The sequence below is a fragment of the Calliphora vicina genome, chromosome 2 (genome assembly GCF_958450345.1).
Source record: "Calliphora vicina chromosome 2, idCalVici1.1, whole genome shotgun sequence".
NCBI classification, from domain to species: Eukaryota; Metazoa; Arthropoda; class Insecta; order Diptera; family Calliphoridae; genus Calliphora; species Calliphora vicina.
Genome location: NC_088781.1, coordinates 127,153,585 through 127,181,225, shown reverse-complemented (window position 1 = coordinate 127,181,225; position 27,641 = coordinate 127,153,585). Strand labels below are relative to the sequence as shown.

The 27,641-nt window shown below is 28.1% G+C and overlaps 4 protein-coding genes and 5 long non-coding RNA genes across 13 annotated transcripts in view; 4 read left to right on the top strand and 5 right to left on the bottom strand.

Moving 5' to 3' along the window:
- The window catches only part of LOC135952247 (centrosomal protein of 104 kDa), a 139,569-nt gene that overhangs the window by 95,073 nt on the left and 16,855 nt on the right, over positions 1–27,641 (top strand). The gene's annotated exons all lie outside the window — the stretch shown is intronic.
- On the bottom strand, positions 2,877–3,837 carry LOC135952640 (acanthoscurrin-1-like). The gene is made up of 2 exons (XM_065502654.1): positions 3,376–3,837; positions 2,877–2,991 (listed from the first exon to the last, which is right to left on the bottom strand). Exons 1-2 carry the CDS (start codon positions 3,835–3,837, stop codon positions 2,917–2,919), a joined length of 537 nt encoding a protein of 178 aa, XP_065358726.1. The 3' UTR covers positions 2,877–2,916.
- On the bottom strand, positions 4,769–5,131 carry LOC135949894 (uncharacterized). The gene is made up of 2 exons (XR_010575911.1): positions 4,998–5,131; positions 4,769–4,936 (listed from the first exon to the last, which is right to left on the bottom strand). It is a non-coding gene; the product is annotated as an uncharacterized LOC135949894 (long non-coding RNA).
- On the top strand, positions 5,812–6,356 carry LOC135952480 (uncharacterized). The gene is made up of 2 exons (XR_010576040.1): positions 5,812–5,981; positions 6,102–6,356. It is a non-coding gene; the product is annotated as an uncharacterized LOC135952480 (long non-coding RNA).
- On the bottom strand, positions 8,371–8,708 carry LOC135950045 (uncharacterized). The gene is made up of 2 exons (XR_010575930.1): positions 8,590–8,708; positions 8,371–8,528 (listed from the first exon to the last, which is right to left on the bottom strand). It is a non-coding gene; the product is annotated as an uncharacterized LOC135950045 (long non-coding RNA).
- On the top strand, positions 9,405–9,939 carry LOC135952583 (uncharacterized). The gene is made up of 2 exons (XR_010576047.1): positions 9,405–9,574; positions 9,679–9,939. It is a non-coding gene; the product is annotated as an uncharacterized LOC135952583 (long non-coding RNA).
- Positions 11,805–12,138, bottom strand: LOC135950148 (uncharacterized). Its single transcript, XR_010575937.1, has 2 exons — positions 12,023–12,138; positions 11,805–11,961 (listed from the first exon to the last, which is right to left on the bottom strand). It is a non-coding gene; the product is annotated as an uncharacterized LOC135950148 (long non-coding RNA).
- On the top strand, positions 14,302–15,217 carry LOC135952477 (acanthoscurrin-2-like). The gene is made up of 2 exons (XM_065502431.1): positions 14,302–14,453; positions 14,519–15,217. Exons 1-2 carry the CDS (start codon positions 14,328–14,330, stop codon positions 14,828–14,830), a joined length of 438 nt encoding a protein of 145 aa, XP_065358503.1. The 5' UTR covers positions 14,302–14,327; the 3' UTR covers positions 14,831–15,217.
- On the bottom strand, positions 18,573–26,282 carry LOC135951649 (GATA zinc finger domain-containing protein 14-like). Of its 4 annotated transcripts, none has more exons than XM_065501331.1 (17): positions 25,920–26,282; positions 25,294–25,377; positions 25,084–25,221; positions 24,906–25,019; positions 23,676–23,744; positions 23,533–23,598; positions 23,381–23,461; positions 23,224–23,304; positions 23,078–23,140; positions 22,938–23,018; positions 22,411–22,464; positions 22,262–22,345; positions 20,167–20,193; positions 19,959–20,054; positions 19,651–19,686; positions 19,484–19,585; positions 18,573–19,190 (listed from the first exon to the last, which is right to left on the bottom strand). In XM_065501331.1, the coding sequence occupies exons 1-17, from the start codon at positions 26,199–26,201 to the stop codon at positions 19,008–19,010; spliced, it is 1,641 nt and encodes a 546-aa protein (XP_065357403.1). In that variant the 5' UTR covers positions 26,202–26,282; the 3' UTR covers positions 18,573–19,007. The 4 variants fall into 4 exon arrangements, with proteins under 4 accessions (XP_065357403.1, XP_065357404.1, XP_065357405.1 ...); XM_065501332.1 differs by having other exon boundaries at positions 19,651–19,674; XM_065501333.1 differs by lacking the exon at positions 19,484–19,585.

Sequence of the window (27,641 nt, the reverse complement as noted above, 5' to 3'; positions counted from 1 at the left end):
TTTTCGAGAAATGGACCTGTCAATTTGCCTCCAAGGTAGTGCGATTTGATACCTCTCGAATATTTCATGCGAAATCACTGGCTTATGCTGATAAATCATCAACAATTGACACTTTGGAGGCCAATATTGTTCGTGTTATTCGTGAAATACGGCCAGCAATGTTCGAAAAAGTGGCCCAAAGTTGGACGTCCCGAATGTAATTCATCATCAGTTCAGCCACGGTGGACATATGCCCGAAATAATTTTCAAATGTTAATAGCACGTATGGATCATTCGAATAAAGATATTTGTTTGATTAAAATTTACTTTTTTGTGTTATTTTTTGCAATCTATCGGGCCCTTTATATCAGAGTTAAAGAAATTGTGTCTTCTTTTTAAACAACTGGTTGACAGCCCCGGCTTCGCTCGGTAGCATTTACTAATGTTAGTTCTTCAAGTTTCTCTGTTCTTATTTATTTGCAAATAAAATATCTAAATTTGTACTGCATACTTTAGGGAGATTTTATATTACAGTTGACTGGATTCAAAAAAAAATTCCGAGTTTTACCCGGAATCTCCTGAAAATTTCGAATCGAATAAAAAAAAAATCAGCCAAATCGCTCCAGCCGTTCTCACGTGATGACATTACATACTTGGACCATTTCATTTTTATATATATAGATAGATTAAACAAATACTGAAAGAATTTCTTTTGCAAAAATCAGGCAATGTTAATACCGACATATTATAAATGAGAGTAAAAGAAATTTACTTACACAGAGAAAACAGATTCGTAGTAGCAACCGAATTTGTTGCCAATCGAATGATTCTACCTCAGTGACCGAATTTTACAGTTGTGGCTACAAAATCTTAGAAGGGGTAACAAAAGTTTAGATCCTTAAACCGACTTTCAGTTGATAGGGCCGAAAAATTCTATGTGTGCAACCGAATCATTCGATTGGCAATAAAATCAGTTATATGGGGCATTTCATGTCAAGTGAACTAACTTTTGAAATCGATGTCTTCCGATCGGTATGAAATTTGCACCAAGGTTAGCTCTATTGGATAGTAACTCAGACACAATTTTTCAACAACATCGGTCGAGAACTCTCTGAGTTATAGGGGGTAAAATTTTGACAATTTGGTCAAACAGGGGTTTTTTCTTATCCATGTAACTTATTACCTATTGTTCTTAGCAAAATGTGTCCCAAATAGTATAGATAGCTATTTCTTCGATCTTTCGAAAAAAAATATTTAAAAAAAAAATAAAAAATTTTTAATATTTTTTTTCCGAAATCAAAAACTTTTTTGACTTTTTTTTAAAATGGGTCCTTTTTTTTTTTTTTTTTTTTTCTTAAAATAAAGTTTAGATATTTTCCTTGAACACCTACTTGGTCGCTTAGTGGGATGCGAGTGGGATATCTATCAAAATAAATATTTTGTAACTCAAAACATAAAATTTTTGACTTTTTTTGCAAAATCAAAAACTTTGTTGACTTTTTTTTTCAAAATGGACCCTTTTTTAATCTTTTTTTTTAGGTCAAACAAAAGCTTAGATATTATCCTTGAAGACCCTTTTGGTCGCTTAGTGGGATGCGAGTGGGATATCTATCAAAATAAATATTTTTTAACTCAAGACTTACAATTTTTGACTTTTTTTTTTGCAAATACGATTTTTTTTCCAAATGGGCCCTTTTTTTAAAAAATTAAAAAATTGTTACAAAATATTTATTTTGATAGATATCCCACTCGCATCCCACTAAGGGACTAAAAATATCTTAAAGGAATGGACCTAGGCTTTCTTTTGAGCAAAAAAAAAAATTAAAAAAGGGCCCATATTGGAAAAAATTTTGATTTTGCAAAAAAAAATTAAAAAATTGTATGTCTTGCGTTACAAAATATTTATTTTGATAGATATCCCACTCGCATCCCACTAAGGGACTAAAAATATCTTAAAGGAATGGACCTAAGCTTTCTTTTGACTACAAAAAAAATTTTAAAAAAAGGGCCCATTTGGAAAAAAAATCGTATTTGCAAAAAAAAAGTCAAAAATTGTAAGTCTTGAGTTAAAAAATATTTATTTTGATAGATATCCCACTCGCATCCCACTAAGCGACCAAAAGGGTCTTCAAGGATAATATCTAAGCTTTTGTTTGACCTAAAAAAAAAGATTAAAAAAGGGTCCATTTTGAAAAAAAAAAGTCAACAAAGTTTTTGATTTTGCAAAAAAAAGTCAAAAATTTTATGTTTTGAGTTACAAAATATTTATTTTGATAGATATCCCACTCGCATCCCACTAAGCGACCAAGTAGGTGTTCAAGGAAAATATCTAAACTTTATTTTAAGAAAAAAAAAAAAAAAAAAAAAAAAGGACCCATTTTAAAAAAAAGTCAAAAAAGTTTTTGATTTCGAAAAAAAAATATTAAAAATTTTTTATTTTTTTTTTTTAAATATTTTTTTTCGAAAGATCGAAGAAATAGCTATCTATACTATTTGGGACACATTTTGCTAAGAACAATAGGTAATAAGTTACATGGATAAGAAAAAACCCCTGTTTGACCAAATTGTCAAAATTTTACCCCCTATAACTCAGAGAGTTCTCGACCGATGTTGTTGAAAAATTGTGTCTGAGTTACTATCCAATAGAGCTAACCTTGGTGCAAATTTCGGAAGACATCGATTTCAAAAGTTGGTTCACTTGACATGAAATGCCCCATATGTATATCCCTTAATATATCTGTCATTACTTGACTACTTCTAAGTAATGCAGACGGTATGTAAAATACATCATTACCAAATTTGCTGTGTATGTTGGCCTCACAGGGACTTCTCCGGTAATATTAAGTTTCTAAAATATTTGCAATTTCTCGAACTCTAACACTTTACTTATAATTATTAATTATTTTGTATTTATTTCTCCATTTTGTATTTAAAAATTTACAAATGCTTCTTTATAAATTGCTTAACACTTTCTCGGGCAGCTGCCGCTCCTACATGCTTGGCAAACTCGAACTATTAAATAGAAATAATATTAAAAAAATTGTATTAATTGCTAAATACCATCACAATTTATAGCCATAATTTCAACAAATAGAAAAATCAATTAGTTTTTTAAAAAATATGACGCAGGTCAAGACACATCTGCTAGGTATTTTACACTGAAGATATGTATTTGTTGAAATTTTATGTCTAAAGATAGTTTAAACTAGCTGAGTGCTCAGCTAAATATTGAATGTTAACAAATCAGTTCAAAATGCTATTTGAGTGTTCAAAAATTTTATAATTTAACAGATTTCTTTTAACTTTATAGTTGAGAAGCTGAATCAGTTCTTCAACATAGATGAGAACACACTTAGTGTAAAGCTAGCTTTAGAAATTATGTATAAAAAAACTTACAGCTAGTTGTTCTGAATTGTCCTTGCCACCAGCACCATGTCCACCAGCACCATGTACACCACCCACACCATGCCCACCACCATGTCCAACACCACCATGTCCAGCATTACCACCATATCCAGCATTACCGCCACTACCTTTTCCACCACCATGTCCAGCATAACCTCCATGTCCTGCATTACCTCCACTAACTTTTCCACCACCATGTCCAGCAATACCTCCACTACCTTTTCCACCACCATGTCCAGCATTACCACCATGTCCTCCACCACCTTTTCCACCACCATGTCTTCCACCACCTTTTCCACCTCCACCTTTTCCACCATTTCCTTTTCTACCTCCAGCATGTCCTCCACCACCAGCGTGGTTCTCTGCAGGACTACCTCCTGCCCTAGCTTCAATTTGTACAGCAAAGAGAGCCAGGAGCGCAACAGCCAATACTAATAGATTTAATAGTTTCATTGTGAACTGTTTAATAAATCTAATAATTCAGTTTGCTTTATATATGAATGTACTTGCTAGAATTGTAAGTAATTTATGGTTTATAGTTTATTAAACTATTTCTACTCTAAGTATTAGAAATTTTAAAAATATTAAACTTATGTTTATTGTGGTTAAATGGTTGGCATATTGGAAAATTTCCCAGATTCATATTGAAATTACTGCCATAAATATTACATGATTAAATGGCTAGAGTTAGGAGTAATAATTATCTGATTTATTACTAAATCAGCATTTGAATTATTCATAAGTTATTATAGTTTTGGCATGTTGCCCTTTGCCTGTTTGAGTTTTTTTTCTTTAGGTTTATCCCTTAGTTGTTATAGTTTTCTGGCAAAAATGTTGCTCTTTTTCTGCCCTTTGCCTATTTTCTGTATTCTGTTCTGCAAAAAGTGTTAAAATGTTTATTTTGCTCTCTCTCTCATTGCTTTATTAAAAATGGCGGACTTATAAAGTTTACTACTTTTTTTAAAAAAAAAAAAAAAACAAACACCCAGAGTATCAGGCGGCAATCGAACCCGCAACCCTCAGATTAATAGTCCAGCACACTATCGACTAGTCTATCGGGGCACCCAAATACTAAATTTTTGTCCTCAATGAAAATGTTGCATTTTTTAAATGGCTCAAGCTATTTGTTTGCAAAAAGTTTTAGAATCGTTGTTTTGCAAAATGATTGTTTTCAATTCAATTAATTAAAAAAATAATAATTTTTATTGCACAAATTTAAAATATTTATTCAACTTTAAACATATAAATTGTTTTCCTAATTTTTATTGCGAACTGAAAATGTTGCCTTTTTTAAATAGTTCAAGCAATTTGGTTGCAAAAAGTTATAGAATCGTTGTTTTGCAAAATGATTTTTTTTCAATTCAATAAATTAAAAAAATAATAATTTTTATTGCACAAATTTGAAATATTTATTCAACTTAAAACATATATATAATACACTCAAGAAATAAGGATTTCAATAAATCATCAATTTAGATTTATCTTAAGCCTTCGTATTATTAGGTCTATTAATATTGACCCCCCTTCCTTCCGCAACCCTGACTTTTTTTTCCTGTAATTAAATTTAAAATCTCAAATATTAAGAAATATTTCATTTAATTAAAGAAACTTACTTTAACCGCGGGTTTCGGCTGATTGGCAGCATCAATAGTAACCATAGATATGGCTAAAATGACCAAGAGAAAATAGAAATTCTTGAGAAAATTCATTGTGAAAATGTCAGTAACCAGTTGAAACGATTAAAACGTTTTGTGAAAGTAAATCGATTACGATCCTTTATATACTTTACTGTTACTGAGAAATAATGTAAAATAGAAAGTAGTGGTTAAAGGGTGTTTCAGCAAAAAGAGTTAAAAACAAAATGTCAGTAGCTAGCTCTCTTATAAATGATCCAGTAAAAACTTTACTTACCTAGTAAAACAGCAAGTAATATTGCAGCTAAGTAAGAACTACTTATTATTTCGCTGACTCTCGCTTACAAATGTACTTACCGATAGGCTGTGAAGTATCTAGTTAAAAAAATATTGAATAAAAGTGTCTCAAGCTGTGTTAAAAGCAAAAGTTCATTATCAACCTGTATAAAAATAACTACATACTCTACTAAATAATATAATGTGCTGGATAAAGACCTCTCATTACAAAGTAACTAGTTACAATTACCAAAATTCAGAACATTTTTGGGCAGCCTTCTCCAATATGTTCACGATAAATCAACAATAGCTCTAGAAAATACTAAAAAAATAATAACCTCTTGTCTTCAAACAAAGAAATCTAAATTTGTCTTTAACTCTAGACTTTTCTTAAGAAATATTTCATTTGTAAATAGCTATTATTAGTAAAGATTTTCTTAAAATTACTGCATGAATCACAATCTCTTTGTGTTGGCATTTTTCTCAGTTTATGATTCAATTACTAACAGACTTACTTAAGTATATAAGTTACAAAAATTCCAAGAATTAATCGTAGTAAGTTTACAACGTTTGATTCTATAAGACATCATGCAGATCTTAAACATTTTATTGTTAATAGTCGTAATTATGGCCATATTTGCTGGTCAGTCGGAAGCTGGAATTGGTAAAGCTGTAGACAAAGTGGTTGTAAGTCTAGAATTTTATATATTTTTTTTTAAAAAAAGAAAATTTAACAACATTATTTTGTATAAATTATTGGATTTTTCAAATAATTCAATAATTAAAATTTTGTTATTTGTAATTTAGGATACTGGCAGAAATATGAAGAATTCGGTCAAGGATAAATTTCATACTCGTCAGAATGTGGCTTAAGAAATCAACGTTTTTTTTTCTTTAGTTCTAATTCAATTTAATTTTTATATAAAAAATGTTGGGCATTTTAATTTCTTTAGAGGAAGACTGTATTAATAGAATGGTATTTTGTTTTAAATTTAACTGAAATTAAAGATCAGTGCAATATCTAATCAATAAACAATAAAACTATCTTTAAAGAAACACAAATCCGAAGTTTAATCATATTTCCGGGTTTCTTCCCTTCGTCCATACTGTCACAAAACGATAAGATGGCGATCAAGGGGAATTTATAGAAGGTGACAGCAGAACTACAACATGTACAAAAATAACAGGTTTGTTTGTTTTTGTTAAAAGATAATTGAACTGTCAAAGTGAATTAAAACTGTTAAACACAAGTGAATTAACATTTCAAACTCAAGTGAAATAAAAAATGTAAGAGAGCTATATTAGACTGTACCAAATCTTATATACCCTTCACTAAATTATATTTTAAAATACAAAATTTAAAATTTTTTTTTGAAAATTTAAAAAAAAAATTCCAATTTTTTTTAATTTTTGTCCAAAAATTGGATTTATATACATCGTTGCAATGGACTTTGAAATATCTATCAATAGATATTGCCTATATTAATGATTTAGAAATCCAGATATAGATCAAAAATAGGCCAACAATTGAGGTTATCCCGATTTTTTTCCTTTTTCTCTCAGCCAATTGATGGCCGATTTTATCGATTTTAAATAGCAACCGAGCGGGAAGAATTCCCGATATATTGATGTATCAATCATGTTTGTAAGTTATTTTTAGGCTACGGAAAGTTGATTTCAACATAGAGACGGACATGGCTATATCTATCAAAGTAAACTTCCGATGTTTTTTGGCTGTAATTAAAAAAAAAAAATGAAAAAAATATGACACATGTCAAGACACATTTACTAGGTATTTTACACAGAAGATATGTATTTGTTGAAATTTTATGTCTAAAGATAGTTTACACTAGCTGAGTGCTCAGCTAAATATTGAATGTTAACAAATCAGTTCAAAATGGTATTTGAGTGTTCAAAAATTTTATAATTTAACAGATTTCTTTTAACTTTATAGTTGAGAAGCTGAATCAGTTCTTCAACATAGATAAGAACACACTTAGTGTAGATTTAGAAATTATGTATAAAAAAAACTTACAGCTAGTTGTTCAGAATTGTCCTTGCCACCAGCACCATGTCCACCAGCACCATGTACACCACCTCCATGTACACCACCTCCATGTACACCACCTCCATGTACTCCACCTACACCATGCCCACCACCATGTTCAGCATTACCACCGTATCCAGCATTACCTCCACTAACTTTTCCACCACCATGTCCAGCATAACCACCATGTCCTGCATTACCTCCACTACCTTTTCCACCACCATGTCCTCCACCACCTTTTCCACCACTTATGTTTATTGTGGTTAAATGGTTGGCATATTGGAAAATTTCCCAGATTCATATTGAAATTACTGCCATAAATATTACATGATTAAATGGCTAGAGTTAGTACTAATAATTATCTGATTTATCACTAATTTAGCCTTTGATGTCAATAATGTTGCCCTTTTTCTTTATAATTATCCATAAGTTATTATTGTTTTGGCATGTTGCCCTTTGCCTGTTTGAGTTTTTTTTCTTTAGGTTTATCCCTTAGTTGTTATAGTTTTCTGGCTAAAATGTTGCTCTTTTTCTGCCCTTTGCCTATTTTCTGTATACTGTTCTGCAAAAAGAGTTAAACTGGGAAGCGTTTTGCTTGTCTGCAGATACACCCAGAGTATCAGGCGGCAATAGAACCCGCAACCCTCAGATTAATAGTCCAGCACACTATCGACTAGTATATCGGGGCACCCAAATACAAAATTTTTGTCCTAAATTTTTATTGCGTGCTGAAAATTTTGCCTTTTTTAATGGCTCAAGCTATTTGTTTGCAAAAAGTTTTAGAATCGTTGTTTTGCAAAATTATTGTTTCTCAATTTAATTAATTAAAAAAAATAATAATTTTTATTGCACAAATTTTAAATATTTTATTCAACTTTAAACATATAAATTGTTGTACTAATTTTTTATTGCGAACTGGAAATGTTGCCTTTTTTTAAATACTTCAAGCAATTTGTTTGCAAAAAGTTTTAGAATCGTTGTTTTGCAAAATGATTGTTTCTAAAATCAATTAATTAAAAAAAATAATAATTTTTATTGCAGCACAAATTTGAAATATTTTATTCAAGTTTAAACATATAATACACACAAGAAATTAGGATTTCAATCAATCATCAATCTTAACCCTTCGTATTATTAGGTCTATTAATATTGACCCCCTTTCCTTCCGCAACCCTGACTTTTTTTTCCTGTAATTAAATTTAAAATCTCAAATATTAAGAAATATTTCAGTTAATTAAAGAAACTTACTTTAACCGCGGGTTTCGGCTGATTGGCAGCATCAATAGTAACCATAGATATGGCTAAAATGACCAAGACAAAATAGAAATTCTTGAGAAAATTCATAGTGAAAATGTCAGTAACCAGTTGAAACGATTAAAACGATTTGTGAAAGTAAATCGATTACGATCCTTTATATACTTTACTGTTACTGATAAATAATGTCAAATAGAAAGTAGTGGTTAAAGGGTGTTTCAGCAAAAAGAGTTAAAAATAAAATGCCAGTAGCTAGCTCTCTTACAAATGATCCAGTAAAAACGTTACTTACATAGTAAAACAGCAAGTAAGAACTACTTATTATTTCGCTGACTCTCGCTTACAAATGGACTTACCGATGGGCTGTGAAGTATGTAGTTAAAAAAAAAATATTGAATAAAAGTCTCTCTAGAAAGCTAAGTTAAAAGCAAAAGTTCATTACCAACCTGTATAAAAATAAGTACATACTCTACTAAATAATATAATAATACAAGGCGATTCATTACAATTACCAAAATTCACAACATTTTTGCGCAGCCTTCTCCAATATGTTCACGATAAATCAACAATAGCTCTAGAAAATACTAAAAAAAAATAATAACCTTTTGTCTTTAAACAAAGAAATCTAAATTTGTCTTTAACTCTAGACTTTTCTTAAGAGATATTTCATTTGTAAATAGCTATTATTAGTAAAGACTTTCTTAAAATTCATTCTTTATAATTATTTCTTTAAAATTACTGCATGAATCACAATATCTTTGTGTTGGCATTTTTCTCAGTTTATGATTAAATTACTAACAGACTTACTTAAGTATATAAGTTACAAAAATTCCAAGAATTAATCGTAGTAAGTTTACAACGTTTGATTCTATAAGACATCATGCACATCTTAAACATTTTATTGTTAATAGTCGTAATTATGGCCATATTTGCTGGTCAATCGGAAGCTGGAATTGGTAGAGCTGTAGACAAAGTGGTTGTAAGTCTAAAATTTTATATATTTTTTTAAAGAAAATTTAATAAATTTAAATATTGGATTTTTCAAATAATTCAATAATTAAAATTTTGTTATTTGTAATTTAGGATACTGGCAGAAATATGAAGAATTCGGTCAAGGATAAATTTCATACTCGTCAGAATGTGGCTTAAGAAATCAACGTTTTTTTCTTTAGTTCTAATTCAATTTCAATTTAATTTTTATATAAAAAATGCTGGGCATTTTAATTTCTTTAGAGGAAGACTGTATTAATAGAGTAGTAGTTTTTTTTTTAAATTTAACTGAAGTTAAACACCATTGCAATATCTAATCAATAAACAATAAAACTATATTTAAAGCAACACAAATCCGAATTTTAATCATATTTCCGGGTTTCTTCCCTTCGTCCATACTGTCACAAAACGATAAGATGGCGATCAAGGGGAATTTATAGAAGGTGACAGCAGAACTACAACATCTACAAAAATAACAGGTTTGTTTGTTTTAGTTAAAAGATAATTGAACTGTCAAAGTGAATTAAAACTGTTAAACACAAGTGAATTAACATTTCAAACATCTTATCAAAGAAATAAAAAAAAGTAAGAGAGCTATATTAGGCTGTACCGAATCTTCATTACATCACCTTCACTAAATTATACTTTAAAATACAAAATTTAAAAAAAAAATTTCAAAATTGTTTTTGAAAATTAAAAAAAAAAAAAATTCCAATTTTTTTTAATTTTTTTATTATTGAAAAAAAATTTATAACAAAACAATTTGTTTTGGTAAAAAAAAATTATTATGAAAATTTGTTAAAAAAATTAAAATTTTTTTTTTAATTTTTATCCAATTTTTTTAAAAATTTTTTTTCAATAATTTTTTTTACCAAAACAAATTTGTTTTGGTAAAAAAAAAATTGAATATAAAAAATATTTTTCCTGATTTTGACACATTCTAGGTCCAAATTACTATAACCTAATATACATCGATATTGTCAATAGATATTGTCTATATTAATGATTTAGAAATCCAGATATAGATCAAAAATAGGTCAAAAATTGAGGTTATCCCGATTTTTTTTCTTTTTCGCTCAGCCAATTGATGGCCGATTTTATCGATTTTAAATAGCAACCGAGCGGGAAGAATTCCCGATATATTGATGTATCAATCATGTTTGTTAGTTATTTGTAGGCTACGGAAAATTGATTTCAACATAGAGACGGACATGGCTATATCTACAAGGTGGCGCAAACGTAACCTTCCGATGTTTTTTGGCTGTAATTAAAAAAAAAAAAAAATGAAAAAAATATGACACATGTCAAGACACATCTACTAGGTATTTTACACAGAAGATATGTATTTGTTGAAATTTTATGTCTAAAGATAGTTTACACTAGCTAGCTGAGTGCTCAGCTAAATATTGAATGTTAACAAATCAGTTCAAAATGGTATTTGAGTGCTCAAAAATTTTATAATTTAACAGATTTCTTTTAACTTTATAGTTGAGAAGCTGAATCAGTTCTTCAACATAGATGAGAACACACTTAGTGTAAAGCTAGCTTTAGAAATTATGTATAAAAAAAACTTACAGCTAGTTGTTCAGAATTGTCCTTGCCACCAGCAATGGCTAGAGTTAGTAGTAATAATTATCTGATTTATCACTAATTTAGCCTTTGATGTCAATAATGTTGCCCTTTTTCTTTTCTTTATAATTATCCATAAGTTATTATAGTTTTGGCATGTTGCCCTTTGCCTGTTTGAGTTTTTTTTCTTTTGGTTTATCACTTAGTTGTTATAGTTTTCTGGCAAAAATGTTGCTCTTTTTCTGCCCTTTGCCTATTTTCTGTATTCTGTTCTGCAAAAACAGTTAAAATGTTTATTTTGCTCTCTCTCTCTTTGCTTTATTAAAAATGGCGGACTTATAAAGTTTACTACTTTTAAAAAAAAAAAAACAAACACAAACTGCGAAGCGTTTTGCTTGTTTGCAGATACACCCAGAGTATCAGGCGGCAATCGAACCCGCAACCCTCAGATTAATAGTCCAGCACACTATCGACTAGTCTATCGGGTCATCCAAATACTAAATTTTTGTCCTCAATTTTTATTGCAAACTGAAAATGTTGCCTTTTTTTAAATAGTTCAAGCAATTTGGTTGCAAAAAGTTATAGAATCGTTGTTTTGTAAAATGATTGTTTCTCAATTCAATTAATAAAAAATAATAATTTTTATTGCAGCACAAATTTGATATATTTTATTCAACTTTAAACATATAATACACACAAGAAATTAGGATTTCAATCAATCATCAATTTAGATTTATCTTAACCCTTCGTATTATTAAGTTTATTAATAATGACCCCCTTTCCTTCAGCAAACCTGACTTTTTTTTCCTGTAATTAAATTTAAAATCTCAAATATTAAGAAATCTTTCAGTTAATTAAAGAAACTTACTTTCGGCGGATTGGCAGCATCAATAGTAACCATAGATATGGCTAAAATGAGCAAGACAAAATAGAAATTCTTGAGAAAATTCATAGTTAAAATGTCAGTAACAAGTTGAAACGATTAAAACGTTTTGTGGAAGTAAATCGATTACGATCCTTTATATACTTTACTGTTACTGAGAAATAATGTAAAATAGAAAGTAGTGGTTAAAGGGTGTTTCAGTAAAAAGAGTTAAAAACAAAATGCCAGTAGCTAGCAGTAAAAACTTTACTTACCTAATAAAACAGCAAGTAATATTGCAGCTAAGTAAGAACTACTTATTATTTCGCTGACTCTCGCTTACAAATGGACTTACCGATGGGCTGTGAAGTATGTAGTTAAAAAAATATTGATTAAAAGTCTCTCTAGAAAGCTGTGCTAAATGCAAAAGTTCATTATCAACCTGTATAAAAATAACTACATACTCTACTAAATAATATAATGTGCTGGATAAAGACCTCCCATTACAAAGTAATGTAAGCAGTAACTAGTTACAATTACCAAAATTCACAACATTTTTGCGCAGCCTTCTCCAATATGTTCACGATAAATCAACAATAGCTCTAGAAAATACTAAAAAAATAATAACCTTTTGTCTTCAAACAAAGAAATCTAAATTTGTCTTTAACTCTAGACTTTTCTTAAGAGATATTTCATTTGTAAATAGCTATTATTAGTAAAGACTTTCTTAAAATTACTGCATGAATCACAATCTCTTTGTGTTGGCATTTTTCTCAGTTTATGATTCAATTACTAACAGACTTACTTAAGTATATAAGTTACAAAAATTCCAAGAATTAATCGTAGTAATTTTACAACGTTTGATTCTATAAGACATCATGCAGATCTTAAACATTTTATTGTTAATAGTCGTAATTATGGCCATATTTGCTGGTCAATCGGAAGCTGGAATTGGTAGAGATACTGGCAGAAATATGAAGAATTCGGTCAAGGATAAATTTCATACTCGTCAGAATGTGGCTTAAGAAATCAACGTTTTTTTTTTTCTTTAGTTCTAATTTCAATTTAATTTTTATATATAAATGTTGGGCATTTTAATTTAATTTTTGAAAACCGGTTTTCAAAAATTACGCTTTTTCGAATTATTCGAAAACCGGTTTTTTGTATATGTCGAATATTTGATCACCCTACCCTACTTCACTAATATATATTTTAAAATACAGAATTTAAAAAAAAAAATTCAAAATTGTTTTTGAAAATTTAAAAAAAAATAATTAAAATTTTTTTTCCAAATCTTTTTAATTTTTTTTTTTATTATTGAAAAAAAAATTGTTTTGTTAAAAACAAAATGTTTTTGAAAATTTATTAAAAAAAATAAAAAATTTTTTTTAATTTTTATCCAAGTTTTTTTTATTTTTTTATTATTGAAAAAAAATTTATAACAAAAAAATTAGTTTCGGTAAAAAAAAAATTGGGGTTAAAAAATATTTTTCCCAATTTTGACCCATTCTAGGTCCAAATTACTATAACCTGATATACATCGTTGCAAAGGTCTTTGAAATATCTATCAATAGATATCCATATTGTCTATATTAATGGTTTAGTAATTCAGATATATGTAGATCATAAATATGCCAAAAATCGAGGTTGTCCCGATTTTTTCCTTATATCGCAGCGATTAAATAGCAACCGAGCCGGAAGAATTCAACGGAAAGTTGATTTCAACACAGAGACGGACATGACTATATCGACTTCGCTATCTATAACGATCCAGAATATATATACTTTGTGGGGTCGCAAATGAAAAATGTCGAAATTACAAACGGAATGACAAACTTATACATATATACCCTTGCCACTCATGGTGAAGGGTATAATAAACAGCTGTTCTTCACATTTTTGTTACTTTTTGTGTTTTCAATTACGAAAATTATCTATTCAATAATTTTTGTATTTAAAGTTCAACCAATAATAAATTGTATATTCAATTGTCAAAATTATCAAATTCAAAACTCAAAATTCAATAGAAAATATCAGAAAATTTTGTTTTTGAGCACATGAATACTTGATTCAATTATGAAATAATTGAAACCCGTTCAATATGTGATAAATGTTTGAATTTAAATATAGTTTTTTCTGTGTTATGATCACAACTAATTCTATTTTAATATCTAATAATTGTGGTTTATTAGTGCAAAACTATTTAATCTAAAAAAAACTTAAAATCACCAGTATAAAAGTAAGGCCACTTTTCAAATCTGATATTATTACTTATTGGACTTGCTTACTAACAATTTCCGTCATTGTTAAGATGAAGTTCTTGCAAATAATAATTGTAATGACAGCTTTTTTACTACTGTTGGCCGCTCCATTGGAGGCTAAAGGTGGCAAAGGCGGCGGCTTAGGTGGCGGTTTAGGCGGCATGTTAGGAAAAACTGTAAGATTGATATTAGCTATAAAGTATTTTCTTATTTTTTTTTTTAAACACAAATTCCATTGCAGCATACTGGTGGCAAGGGTGGTGGTAAAGGACGTAAAGGAAATGGTGGTGGTCTGCAGGAACTGCTTGGTGGTGGAGGACACGGGAGCCACGGTGGCAAGGGTGGTGGTAAAGGACGTAAAGGAAAATATGATGGTGGTCTGCAGGAAATGCTTGGTGGTGGAGGACACGGGAGCCACGGTGGAAAGGGTGGTGGTAAAGGACGTAAAGGAAAATATGATGGGGGTCTGCAAGAACTGTTGGGTGATGGCGGACATGAGAGCGGCCGAAGCCATGGTCACGATAGAGGAACTGAAAAACTTATTATACTTTAAAGTGCTTATTCATAATCAATTGCCCAATTCACAATCAAAGTCGTAGCGTTGTAAGTTGTTTGTGAAAAATATTTTTCAAACAAAATTTTCTGAAACAAAACCAAAATATTATTAAAAAAAAATTACGACATACAACGCTACAACACCAATTGTGAATTGGGCAAATATTTAAATAAATCAAAGCTTTATAAAACGAATTTTGTATAGAAACTTTGTTTTATAAAGCTTTTATTAATTTAAAATAAAAACTGATTATGAATATGGGAATGAAATTTTGATTAGAAATTGTGTAAAGTTGGAAAAATTAATTAGTTGGATTGTGTTGTCATTGCATTTAATAGTGTAAGATATAAAATGAAATGTTTGTAATAAAGTGAAATAAAACAATTTAATTTGTTGTATAGCGATGTTAACTTTAAACCAGCAGTCAGCATTCATAGCCATCAGGGGACGAACACTTAGATCTAAACAAAATGAAAGACCTAAGATTGAAGCTAAAATTGAACAACATAAAGATGTACGATTGAAGCCAAAATTCAACTACATTAAGACCTACGATTGAAGTTAAAATTGAACTACATAAAGATGTACGATTGAAACTAAAATTGAGCTACATAAAGACCTGCGATTGAAGCTATTGATTGATTGAGGTGCCTAACTTTTAGACCCCACAGCGCACAGTGCTTTGTCCCCATATAACGATGGGACAAAAATAGAAGGAGTTGTGGTAGAGCTTTGAAATTTGGTATGCCAATATTAAGAAAAATTAAATTTTTGGAAAAAAATCGGACCCCTACCTCTCATATAATTTTTAGTTTTGATCTAAACATCATGAAAATCTGCATTTGTTATACGCACTAATCTTATAATATTTCTGTTAATTTTTATTGTGATTGCAGCAAGGACTCTTGGTCCTGCCATATATCCTTAATTGTGAAAATTCTATAACTTTAGCAAAAGTTATCGGATTGTAATGAAACATATTATTATTTGTATTTACTGAATAAATTTTTGGATTCAATAAGCTTTGTCCATCCGTCAGTCTGTCTGTCTTCATCAATCTGTCCGCCTGTCCATGTAAATTTGTTTATCAAGGTACTATATGTCGCAATTTTAAACATGTTCCCATGATAATTAGTCCACATCACTTTTTCGACAAAAGGAAAAACTTGGCTAATTTTGGTCATAATCGGTTCATGATTTCACCTAGCCCCCGTACAAATGTCGTCTCGAGCACAGTAGGGGAAATGAAAAAAAAGTGGAAATAAATCTGTAAATTCTAAACCAACAGTCAGAAGTTAATAAAATTCCACGGCTATAGAGGACATGTAGCTGAGTTTAAGTTTTGAATTTGGACTTTAAAGCCTAAGGTAGGGCGGAGCCTCAAGGCAACAAAATGGGGTATCTCGGGAATATGAAAAATTTAAAATTATGCCAAATTTTTGTTCTCGATCTGATTTGAAATATTTACATAGGTGTAGAATATACAAAAATACAGCTACAAAAACCATAGCTTGAACTATATTGTATCGCTTATAGGTAACGAGATATTCACATTTGAAAATTAAAATTTCAAGTTTTTTCTTAACTTAGTCTGGATTTTTGCCAGTAGTTGATCCAAATCTTTCTCTATTATGTTCAAATATTCATTTTTGAATTACCAACAAATCTATTAGTAATAGGAATAAAGAATTATTTCAAAATCTTTACTGAGTCAAAAGGTATGTGCATTTAAATTAAAAATATTTAGTTATACAGAAAAGAAAGGCAAAATAAATAAAGTGTTTCTATTTTCAAAGGTAACATTTTGGGAAGTACTATGTTACCTTTGAAAATAGAAACACTTTATTTATTTTGCCTTTCTTTCAATAATGTAAGTACTTTTTTCGAAAAAAAAATTGTTGAAAAAACTACTTTTTTAAAATATTTTTAATTTAAATGCACATTCCTTTTGACTCAGTAAAGATTTTGAAATAATTCTTTATTCCTATTACTAATAGATTTGTTGGTAAAAGAAAAATAATTTGAAAATTTTCATAACTGCGCGGTCCAGAGGCTTCCGAATTAGAGATAACATTTGTGTAAATTGCAAATTTATGGCAAATTTACTCTAATCGCATACTGCTTTTAAAAAATTAAAACTATTCTTGTATGACCCTATATGTTCTTAAATATCTTGCAAGGAGAATTTATAGACCGGACCACGGTACAGTCAACAAAGTCAAAAATCTAAGAAATACAATTTTTTGGAATTTTTTAAAGGATTTTTGGGAATCAGCTACCATTTTTGATTCCCATATTTTTGAAAAAAGTCTTCTATCAAATTTTTAATTCTTAATTTTTTTTCTTTTTTAAAAGAATGTACAATTTCCTACACGTTGATATATAATATGTATATCTTATATTTTCCATAAGTCTCATTAATGAATTCAAAATACATACATAACTCACAGTAATTAACTTCATCTTGTAGTGTTATGTTTTGGTAATGCAGTAGTCGGCAATGCAGTGCACAAAAATATATTACAAAACGGCAAGATTCTGTAAATTTTTAGTTGGTTTTTCCCATCTATAAATAATAAATAAACCATAAGAAAAGTATTGAGATTGCTTGCTTTGAGATGCATACAATTATATAATATTAGCGCACTCTGGTTAAGATGTGGGCCCAATTTGACTTCCATAGAATAAATTTTCACTATTTCTTTCATTGAATTTAAGATATTAATATTATTTCATATCGATTGTAACATTACTTTAACATTATTACTCCATAATACATCAAATTTAGTTAAAAATTGTGAATTTAGACCTATTTTAAAATGCAGTTGTGGCAAAAAGTTGTCACTAATCTTTTCACGACTCTAAAAAATAAAAAAATTTACGATTTTATACGATTTTTTTTTTGAATTCCAACAAACTTTAGTAATTTTTGAATTTTTTTAAAAAAAAAATATTTTTTTGAACGATAAAAAATAATTTTAGTCGAAATGTTTTACAAAAATTTTACTACTGCCAAATTTTGAATATACCAAACAACTCTGAAAACAAAAATTTAAACTCCTTTTTAAAAAAATGAATTTTTGAGAATTATTTTCTTGAAGCAATTCATTTCATTTTTTATTCCTTAATTTTTTCCTCAAATTTAATTGACTTTAGCGACCTCTGGTGAGTGTCAAATAAAACCAATTCCTAAAAATTTATTTGAGTTGAGTTGTTAGCTATCCATCAATATATATTTTATCATATTTTGAGAGAAAAAATTTTTTGATTTTTGTCTATGAGACAAAGCCGTGCAGCGCCGCTTCTGAGGGATTGTGCAAATTGTGCAATGTTGGATAAAATAGGTATTTAGCGAAATTTTTCAGGGGTTTTATCTATCTATTTCGGGTTTATTCCCATTATGCTATTTTTGAAGATATTGCATGTATATTATTTACTTATATTTACTTAATTGTACATACCGCAATAATTATTTTTAAAACATCATGATGTTTCATGTTAAATCATGACTAATCATTTGAAAAACAAAATTTATACTTGATACTAATTTATAGCATTATAATTGAGTCAGTTTACATCGTACATTACTGTAAATAGAAAGTAGTATTTAGTAAAATATTGCTTGTCAAATTAAATCAACCATTAAAATGAAATATTTTTTAACAGTTTTCTTATCTATAATGGCTTTAAGTATTTTCGGTGCATTACAAAGTATGGTGAGAATATATAGAAGAATAAATTTTTATTAACCAAACTAATATGCATAAAATTTATTTAGTTTAAAACTTTTTACAATCCGTTGGAGCACATCCCGAATAAAAATGAAGAAAAATCCTGGTACAATATATTTTGAAATTGAAAATGTGATATGTAAATAAAAAAATAATAATTAAAACATAAAATAAAAGTTTGTATAGATATTTACTATGAAAAAGTAAGTTAATTAAAGGAAAATCAATCTCGTTTATACAATGCAGCCGCAAGTGATTCAGTTTAATATGTTTCTGATTAGTCTAATAACCTAAACCATCTCAAAAACTAATCGTGAATTTGTAGGTTGACAATATAAAATAATTTAATTTTTTCTATGGTTTCATAGGTAACATTGTGCCCCTTATAATGTTATAAATATACATATATATATTTTGATTTCCAAAAACATATTTATATAATTTTACTTCTTTACTTTTAAGAAAATAATAATACCACCAACAATTGATATAATTATAACAACTGCAATAATAACAGGAATTTGCCTCTTGATATAATTTGGTTTATGAGTTTTAAGAGCCTTATTTAACTCTTGCTGAGTTTTTAAATGATTCAATTGTTGTACTGCGCCCACAGTGTAACCTTTCTGTAAAGAAAAGAAAAAAAATACTGTGAGATTTATCCATACAAAAAATTTCGTAGTAATTTTAGAACTGTTGCGGCAACCGAATTGTGTGTTTTTAAAACAAACACTTCAAAGAAATTCGGTTGCCACAATAATAATTGTTTTCTGGGTGTTGAAAATTGTTTTAAAATAAATATTTGAAATTTTTTTTTAGAAAATATTGCCAGAATCTTAGAAATTGTATATTTCTAATTAAAACTAATCAAAACTAAACAAATTTATTTAAGTAATTTTGAAAAAAATTGCCTGCTTACCAGACCCAATATAGAAGAGGTATGGCTTAGCATAGCCTTATTGCCTTTAAGATAATTATGTACAATTTTAGCACGTTTATAACCATTCTTGCTAGGTATTTTCTAAAAATGTTTAACGTTTCAAAATATTTTTAAATTAGCTTCAACTTCGTTAGTGTTGTACTTACATTATCTTGTGCTTTATTATCATGCTGGAGATTCAACTGTAATTAAATTAGTTATTAAAAAATAAATCAAGGTCTATTTTAACCCTCTAATGCTTAAGCATGCCTCAAGGCACTCATCGCAAAAATGCCAATAAATAAAAATATAACTGAGTTTTCATATCAAAAACTCTTGTAACAGTTGCTAAAAAACCTCTTTGAAATGAAAAATCAGTTATATTTGCATTTATTAGCATTTAAGCGATGAGTGCCTTGAGGCATGCTTAATCATTAGAGGGTTAAGAATATTTTTAATTTTTCCTAATACTTACCGCATTTAAATGTTTAAAATTATTTATATAATCCATAGGTGTAGTTGAGAAGTTGGTGTTGGTAGTATTTGTGGAATTTTTAGTAAAATTCAAATTCTGTAAAATAGTAAAATTAAATCTATTAATTTACTTCAATATTTTATTACAACTTTGATACGCGATGTTTTCAATATTATTTAATTATAAATTACAATTACACAAAACTTACATTGAAATGTCCAATTGGTGGAATTTGCTAAATAATTAAAAAAGTTATAAAGAAAGTTGTTAATGCATTTAGGTGTAAAAATGTTATCAATTAGAAACTTCATATCTAATCGTATCCAAAAAGACATACTCGATAACTTCTATATATAAAATCATAGCTATCGATTTATTTTCTATAGAAATTCAAAGTTATCGATAACTTTTCTCTAAAAAACCAATCTTATCGATACCATTTCTATAAAATTTCTAATGGAAACCAAAATGATCGATTTCTTTTTTTAAAAGATAAAATTATTGATAATATTATTAATAAAATTAAAGTAATCGATTTTTTTTATAGGAAATCAATGTTATCGATAATTTTTCTATAAAAAATCTAAATGATCGATAATTTTTCTATAAAAAATCTAAATTATCGATAAATTATCTATAGAAAATCAAAGTTATCGATAACTTTTCTATAGAAAATCAAAGTTATCGATAACTTTTCTATAGAAAATCAAAGTTATCGATAACTTTTCTATAGAAAATCATAGTTATCGATAACTTTTCTATAGAAAATCAAAGTTATCGATAACTTTTCTATAGAAAATCAAAGTTATCGATAACTTTTCTATAGAAAATGAAAGTTATCAATAACTTTTCTATAGAAAATCAAAGTTATCGATAACTTTTCTATAGAAAATCAAAGTTATCGATAACTTTTCTATAGAAAATCAAAGTTATCGATAACTTTTCTATAGAAAATCAAAGTTATCGATAACTTTTCTATAGAAAATCAAAGTTATCGATAACTTTTCTATAGAAAATAAAAGTTATCGATAACTTTTCTATGGAAAATCAAAGTTATCGATAACTTTTCTATAGAAAACTATAGCTAGGATGCTTTTTCTATAGGAAATCATAGTTACCGATAATTTTTCTATAGGAAATCATAGTTATCGATAACTTTTCTATAGAGAATCAAAGTTATCGCTTACTTTTCTATAAAAATTCAAAGTTATGGATAACGTTTCAATGGAAAATCAAAGTTATCGATAACGTTTCTATGGAAAATCAAAGTTATCGATAACTTTTCTATAGAAAATCAAAGTTATCGATAACTTTTCTATAGAAAATCAAAGTTATCGATAACTTTTCTATAGAAAATCAAAGTTATCGATAACTTTTCTATAGAAAATCAAAGTTATCGATAACTTTTCTATAGAAAATCAAAGTTATCGATAACTTTTCTATAGAAAATCAAAGTTATCGATAACTTTTCTATAGAAAATCAAAGTTATCGATAACTTTTCTATAGGAAATCAAAGTTATCGATAACTTTTCTATGAAAAATCAAAGTTATCGATAACTTTTCTATGAAAAATCAAAGTTATCGATAACTTTTCTATGGAAAATCAAAGTTATCAATAACTTTTCTATAGAAAATCAAAGTTATCGATAACTTTTCTATAGAATATCAAATTTATCGATAACTTTTCTATAGAAAATCAAAGTTATCGATAACTTTTCTATAGAAAATCATAGTTATCGACAACTTTTCTATGGAAAATCAAAGTTATCGATAACTTTTCTATGGAAAATCAAAGTTATCGATAACTTTTCTATGGAAAATCAAAGTTATCGATAACTTTTCTATGGAAAATCAAAGTTATCGATAACTTTTCTATAGAAAATCAAATTTATCGATAACTTTTCTATAGAAAATCAAAGTTATCGCTAACTTTTCTATAGAAAATCATAGTTATCGACAACTTTTCTATGGAAAATCAAAGCTTTCGATAACTTTTCTATGGAAAATCAAAGTTATCTATAACTTTTCTATGGAAAATCAAAGTTATCGATAACTTTTCTATGGAAAATCAAAGTTATCGATAACTTTTCGATAAAAAATCAAAGTTATCGATAACTTTTCGATAAAAAATCATAATAAAATTGCTTGTAATTATTGAAACTGTTTAAATGAAAGTTATTGATACATTTTCTATAGAATTTTTTCAATAACTTTTCAATAGAAAACAATTTTTAATTCTTTCAGATTATCTCCCCCTTATATTTAAAATAGAGAGAGAAAATTCAAATTCTCTAATACTTACAATTATGTTCGTTGTTGTTTTATTAGCAAACATATTATTAGTATTTGATTTTGGTATTTCTGTTACTCTGTTAAAGTTATTATTCTAGAATTTAGAAATATTAGTTTAATTAAATTTTAAGCAGTTTTTAAATATTTAAGTTTACTCACCACAACTGTTGCAGTTGGTAACATTCTTTGCAATATGGATTTATTTATATTATTCTGTAATGACAAATGTAAGTTAATTTTTTAGAATATTAAAGATATAAATTTATATATTGTTTGAACTTTTACCCCCTGTCTATACTTGACATATATTTATCATAACAATAAATGATGTTTGTTGTCAATACAAAATTGTTGGAGCAAAAGCACTAACAATTTTGTCATAACGAAGCAATAATACTAATAAATGGAGACTATAGCTTATATTTTTTATATCTTGACAAACATTTTGACGTTTATCATGACAAAACTTTATCAGGTATAGACATAGGGTTAGGAACCACTGACAATTAAAATTTTCATATTAGGGTACTGCGAATAATCAAACATTGATTAATTAGTGAAGCCTGAACAAAAGTTTGATGAATTTTAAAGAAAAAAAAAATAATTTAGAATTTATGAATAATTTCCGTTGATGAATATTGATGTAACCTTCCTTTATTCTAATTTTTACTTCAAACTGTTCTTACTGTTATGTTTTTTACATTTGAAGTATGTTCTGCATTATATGGCGGCTGGTGATTTGAACCAGCTGGAACAGTTTGAGTATTCTACAAAATTTAATGTCAATTAAAAAATTAAAAAAAAGTGTTAAAAATAAACTTTATACCATTTCATGGAAAGATGGATTATAGGGAGGTTGTTTGCTCGTAGTAAAATTGGGACTTTCATTCTATGACAAAAAAACAAATACATATATAATATATATTATGAAAAATATTGATAAAAAGTTCGTATTATAATAACTGTGCTTACCGTTCCAGTGTTATAGAATGGATTGTAGGCAGGCTGCTTGGGCTGTGAATTCTCATCTTTACTGTTGGGAACTTGAGTTTTCTTAAAACAAAACAAAAAAAAAAAACAATTGAGATTATAAAACAAAAACTCAGTTTAACATAATATTTCAGCATACCGGCACGGTGCTAAATATCGGAGTGTAAGCAGATTGCTTAGACAGTGTATTTGCATCATAGTTGGGGGCTGTTGGTAATTGCTTTAAAAAAACAAAAAAAAAAAAAATCGTTAGGAATTATGAAACAAAATATTTTATTAAACTTCACATACATTTCCTGCACCGAAAGCAGTTTGCTGGATTAGTGGACCATCAATATTCTTAGAGGCTTGCACTTTCTATAAAATATATGAGATTATACAAACATCAAAAATAAAACATCTTGAATGTAATATGCAAATACATGTGTACATACCGCTCCTGCATTAAAATATGGATTATAGGCCGGTTGTTTGGTGGGTATATTCAAATTAGTGGATACTTTCTGTAAAAAGCATTAATGTTTTATTTAAAAAGGATTTCATTTAAATTTTTTTAAAAATATTTCTATAAAAATTTAAAATTTAAAAAATTCTTTAAAAAATTATAGTTATCTATTAATTTTCGATTGAAAATTATAGTTATCAATAAATTTTCCATAGAAAATCAAAGTTATAGCTAACTTTTCTATAGAAAATCTTCTATAGTAAATCAAAAATATCGATAACTTTTCTATAGAAAGTTAAAGTTATCGATAACTTTTCTATAGAAAATCAAAGTTATCGAAAACTTTTCTACAGAAAATAAATGTTATCGATAAGTTTTCACTAGAAAATCAATGTTATCGATAAATTTTCTATAGAAAATCAAAAATATCGATAACTTTTGTATACAAAATCGAAGTTATCGATAACTTTTCCATACAAAATCAAAAATATTGATAACTTTTCTATAGAAAATCAAAGTTAATTTTTCTATAGAAAATCAAAGTTATCGATAACTTTACTATAGAAAATCAATGATATCGATAACTTTACTATAGAAAATAAAAGTTGTCGATAACTTTACTATAGAAAATAAAAGTTGTCGATAACTTTTCTATAGAAAATCAAAGTTATCGATAATTGTTCTATAGAAAATCAAAGTTATCGATAATTTTTCTATAGAAAATCAAAGTTATCGAAAATTTTTCTATAGAAAATCAAAGTTATCGAAAATTTTTCTATAGAAAATCAAAGTTATCGATAATTTTTCTATAGAAAATCAAAGTTATCGATAACTTTTCTATAGAAAATCAAAGTTATCGATAACTTTTCTATAGAAAATCAAAGCTATCGATAACTTTTCTATAGAAAATCAAAGTTACCGATAACTTTTCTATAGAAAATCAAAGTTATCGATAACTTTTCTATAGAAAATTAAAGTTATCGATAACTTTTCTATACAAAATCAAAGTTATCGATAACTTTTCTATACAAAATCAAAGTTATCGATAACTTTTCTATACAAAATCAAAGTTATCAATAACTTTTCTATAGAAAATCAAAGTTATCAATAAATTTTATCAATATCATTTCTACAGAAAATGAAAGTTATCAATAACTTTTCTATAGAAAATAGAAGTTATCGATATTATATTATAATGAAAATATTTATAAATACATACTGATCCGGAATGGAGATTTGTTTCCGCGTCAGCAATCCTAATAATGGGTTTGTTAGATTGGGAATTAAAATCGGTTGGATTATTTTTTGTTGAGGGAAAATTTTGAGCCGTGTTCTATTAAAAAGGTCAAAGAAACATTTATTATTATTTTAATTGTCAAATATTTATAAGTACATACTCTTTCGAAGCCGAGATTTTTTTTGCCGTCGGCAATACTATTAACGGGTTTGGTAGACTCGTTTGGTAGCCTCAAACCGGATGACTTATAGGTCGAACTGAATCCAGAATTTGTTGAGGGAAATGTTTGAGGCGTATTCTATTACTCAAGGTAATAAAAATGTATATTATAGTTATTTTATTTTAAAAGAAAATATTTATAAATACATACAGATCCTGAGAGCAGAGCTCTTTTGCTGTCGGCAATACTAATAAAGGGTTTGTTAGACTGAGAACTCCAACCGGTATTGTAATTCTGAAAAAATGGTATAAACAATTTAAAAAGTTTAAAATAATTTATAAAAGTTAAAAAACAGAAAGAAAATCAGGGTTATTCCTGTTCTCACTTTCACCATTCACCTTATTTTTGAAATCACAATTACAACAATATTATCTATTTTTTCAGAATTTCTTATTAGAGATGTTTACACGTAATTTGTTTAACCTTAATTATATAATTTTCGAAATTTTATTTTATATTATATTGTTGTAATTATGCTTTCAAAAATAGGGTGAATGGTGAAAGTGAGAACAGAAATAGCCATGAATGTGTATGAATGTAAGGTTATTTGGTTTTTCCTCCAGTCTATTTAGTTCAGAATGTAAAAGTGATTTACCAAAGATGTATGTATGTATTTAATGGTTTATATAAAAGATGACTCTTCATGATACAGACGATATCTCAAGTGAATCATAAATATTTTTATGTGTATAATTAATTTAAATTAAAATAAAATATAACATTTGTATATAAAGCAGTTATATATCTACATTATCTTAATTGCCAATCATACTCACCGTTGTTCCAATATTCGATCCCATAAGACTTGTACTTCCTGAGCCAAAATTGGTTCTAGTATTTCCAATACTACTTGTACTTCCATCATTACCAGTACCTGAACCAAAATTGGATCTAGTGTTTCCAAAACTACTTGTAGTTCCATAGCTTCTAATACCTGAGCCAACATTTGATCTAGTACTTCCACTGCTAAATGGTCTTGCAGCTTCTGCTTGTAGGATTAGGAACAAGTATATTAACAAATATTTGTATTGAATATCAATTTTATTTTTAAATTTCATTTTTATTTTTATTTCAAATGTAATTATTATTTTATTATTTATTTAAAACCACAAAGTCGGAGCTAAAGTAGAGCAATGACACTTCACGTTATACTAGATCAATTAAATGAAATAGTTTTTTACACTGATTTATAACGAAGACTTTTAATAAATGATTTCCATGAATAAGACACTAATTTTAAAATATTAGTCTGTAAGTATTTAAACGAAGAGTGCCCTCACATTGTACTCTTAATGAGACACGAATCAAGATTTACGATTAAAGCTAAACTGGGACTGTATAAGACCTACGATTAAAGCTAAACTGGGACTGTATAAATAGATATTAAAGCTAAGCTAGGGCTATATAAAACCCTGTTAAAGCTAAACTAGTACAATATAAAGACTTATTAAAGCTAAACTTGGACTATATAAAGACCTATTTAAGCTAAGCTAGGACTATATAAAAACCTGTTAAAGCTAAACTAGGACTATGTAAAGACCTACAATTTAAGCTGAACAAGAACTGTACGACTAAAGCTAAACTAGGACTTTATAAAGACCTGCGATTCAAGCGAAACTAGGACTGTATAAAGACATGCGATTAAAGCTAAACTGGGACTATATAAAGACTTACGATTAAAGCTAAACTTGGACTGTATAAAGACCTGCGATTAAAACTAAACTTGGACTATATAAAGACCTATGATTAAAGCTAAACTAGGACTGTATAAACCCTGTGATTTAAGCTAAACTAGAACTCTATAAAGACCTACGATTAAAGTTAAACTAGAGCAGTATGACTAAAGTTGAACTCGGACTGTAGAAAGACCTGCGATTCAAGCTAAACTAGAACTCTACAAAGACTTACGATTAAAGCTAATCTAGAACTCTATAAAGACTTACGATTAAAGCTAAACTAGGACTGTATAAAGACCTACGATGAAAGCTAAACTAGATCTGTACGACTAAAGTTAAACTAGGACTGTATAAAGACCTGCGATTCTACTAGGAATATATAAAGACCTGCGATTAAAGCTAAACTGGGACTATGTAAAGCTAAACTAGGACTGTATGAAGACCTGCGATTCAAGCTAAACTATGACTGTATAAAGACCTGCGATTAAAGCTAAACTGGGACTATGTAAAGCTAAACTAGGACTGTATGAAGACCTGCGATTCAAGCTAAACTATGACTGTATAAAGACCTGCGATTCAAGCTAAACTAGGACTATATAAAGACCTGCGATTCAAGCTATACTATGACTGTATAAAGACCAGCGATTTAAGCTAAACTATGACTGTATAAAGTTAAACTAGGACTGTATAAAGACCTACGATTAATGCTAAAATAAGACTATAGAAAAACCTACGATTACTAAATAAAAATATGAATTAATCGGCTGTAATGATAAGTAGCTTTTCTTTAAAGCATGAAAAGTTGAAAAGTTTTGTATCGAT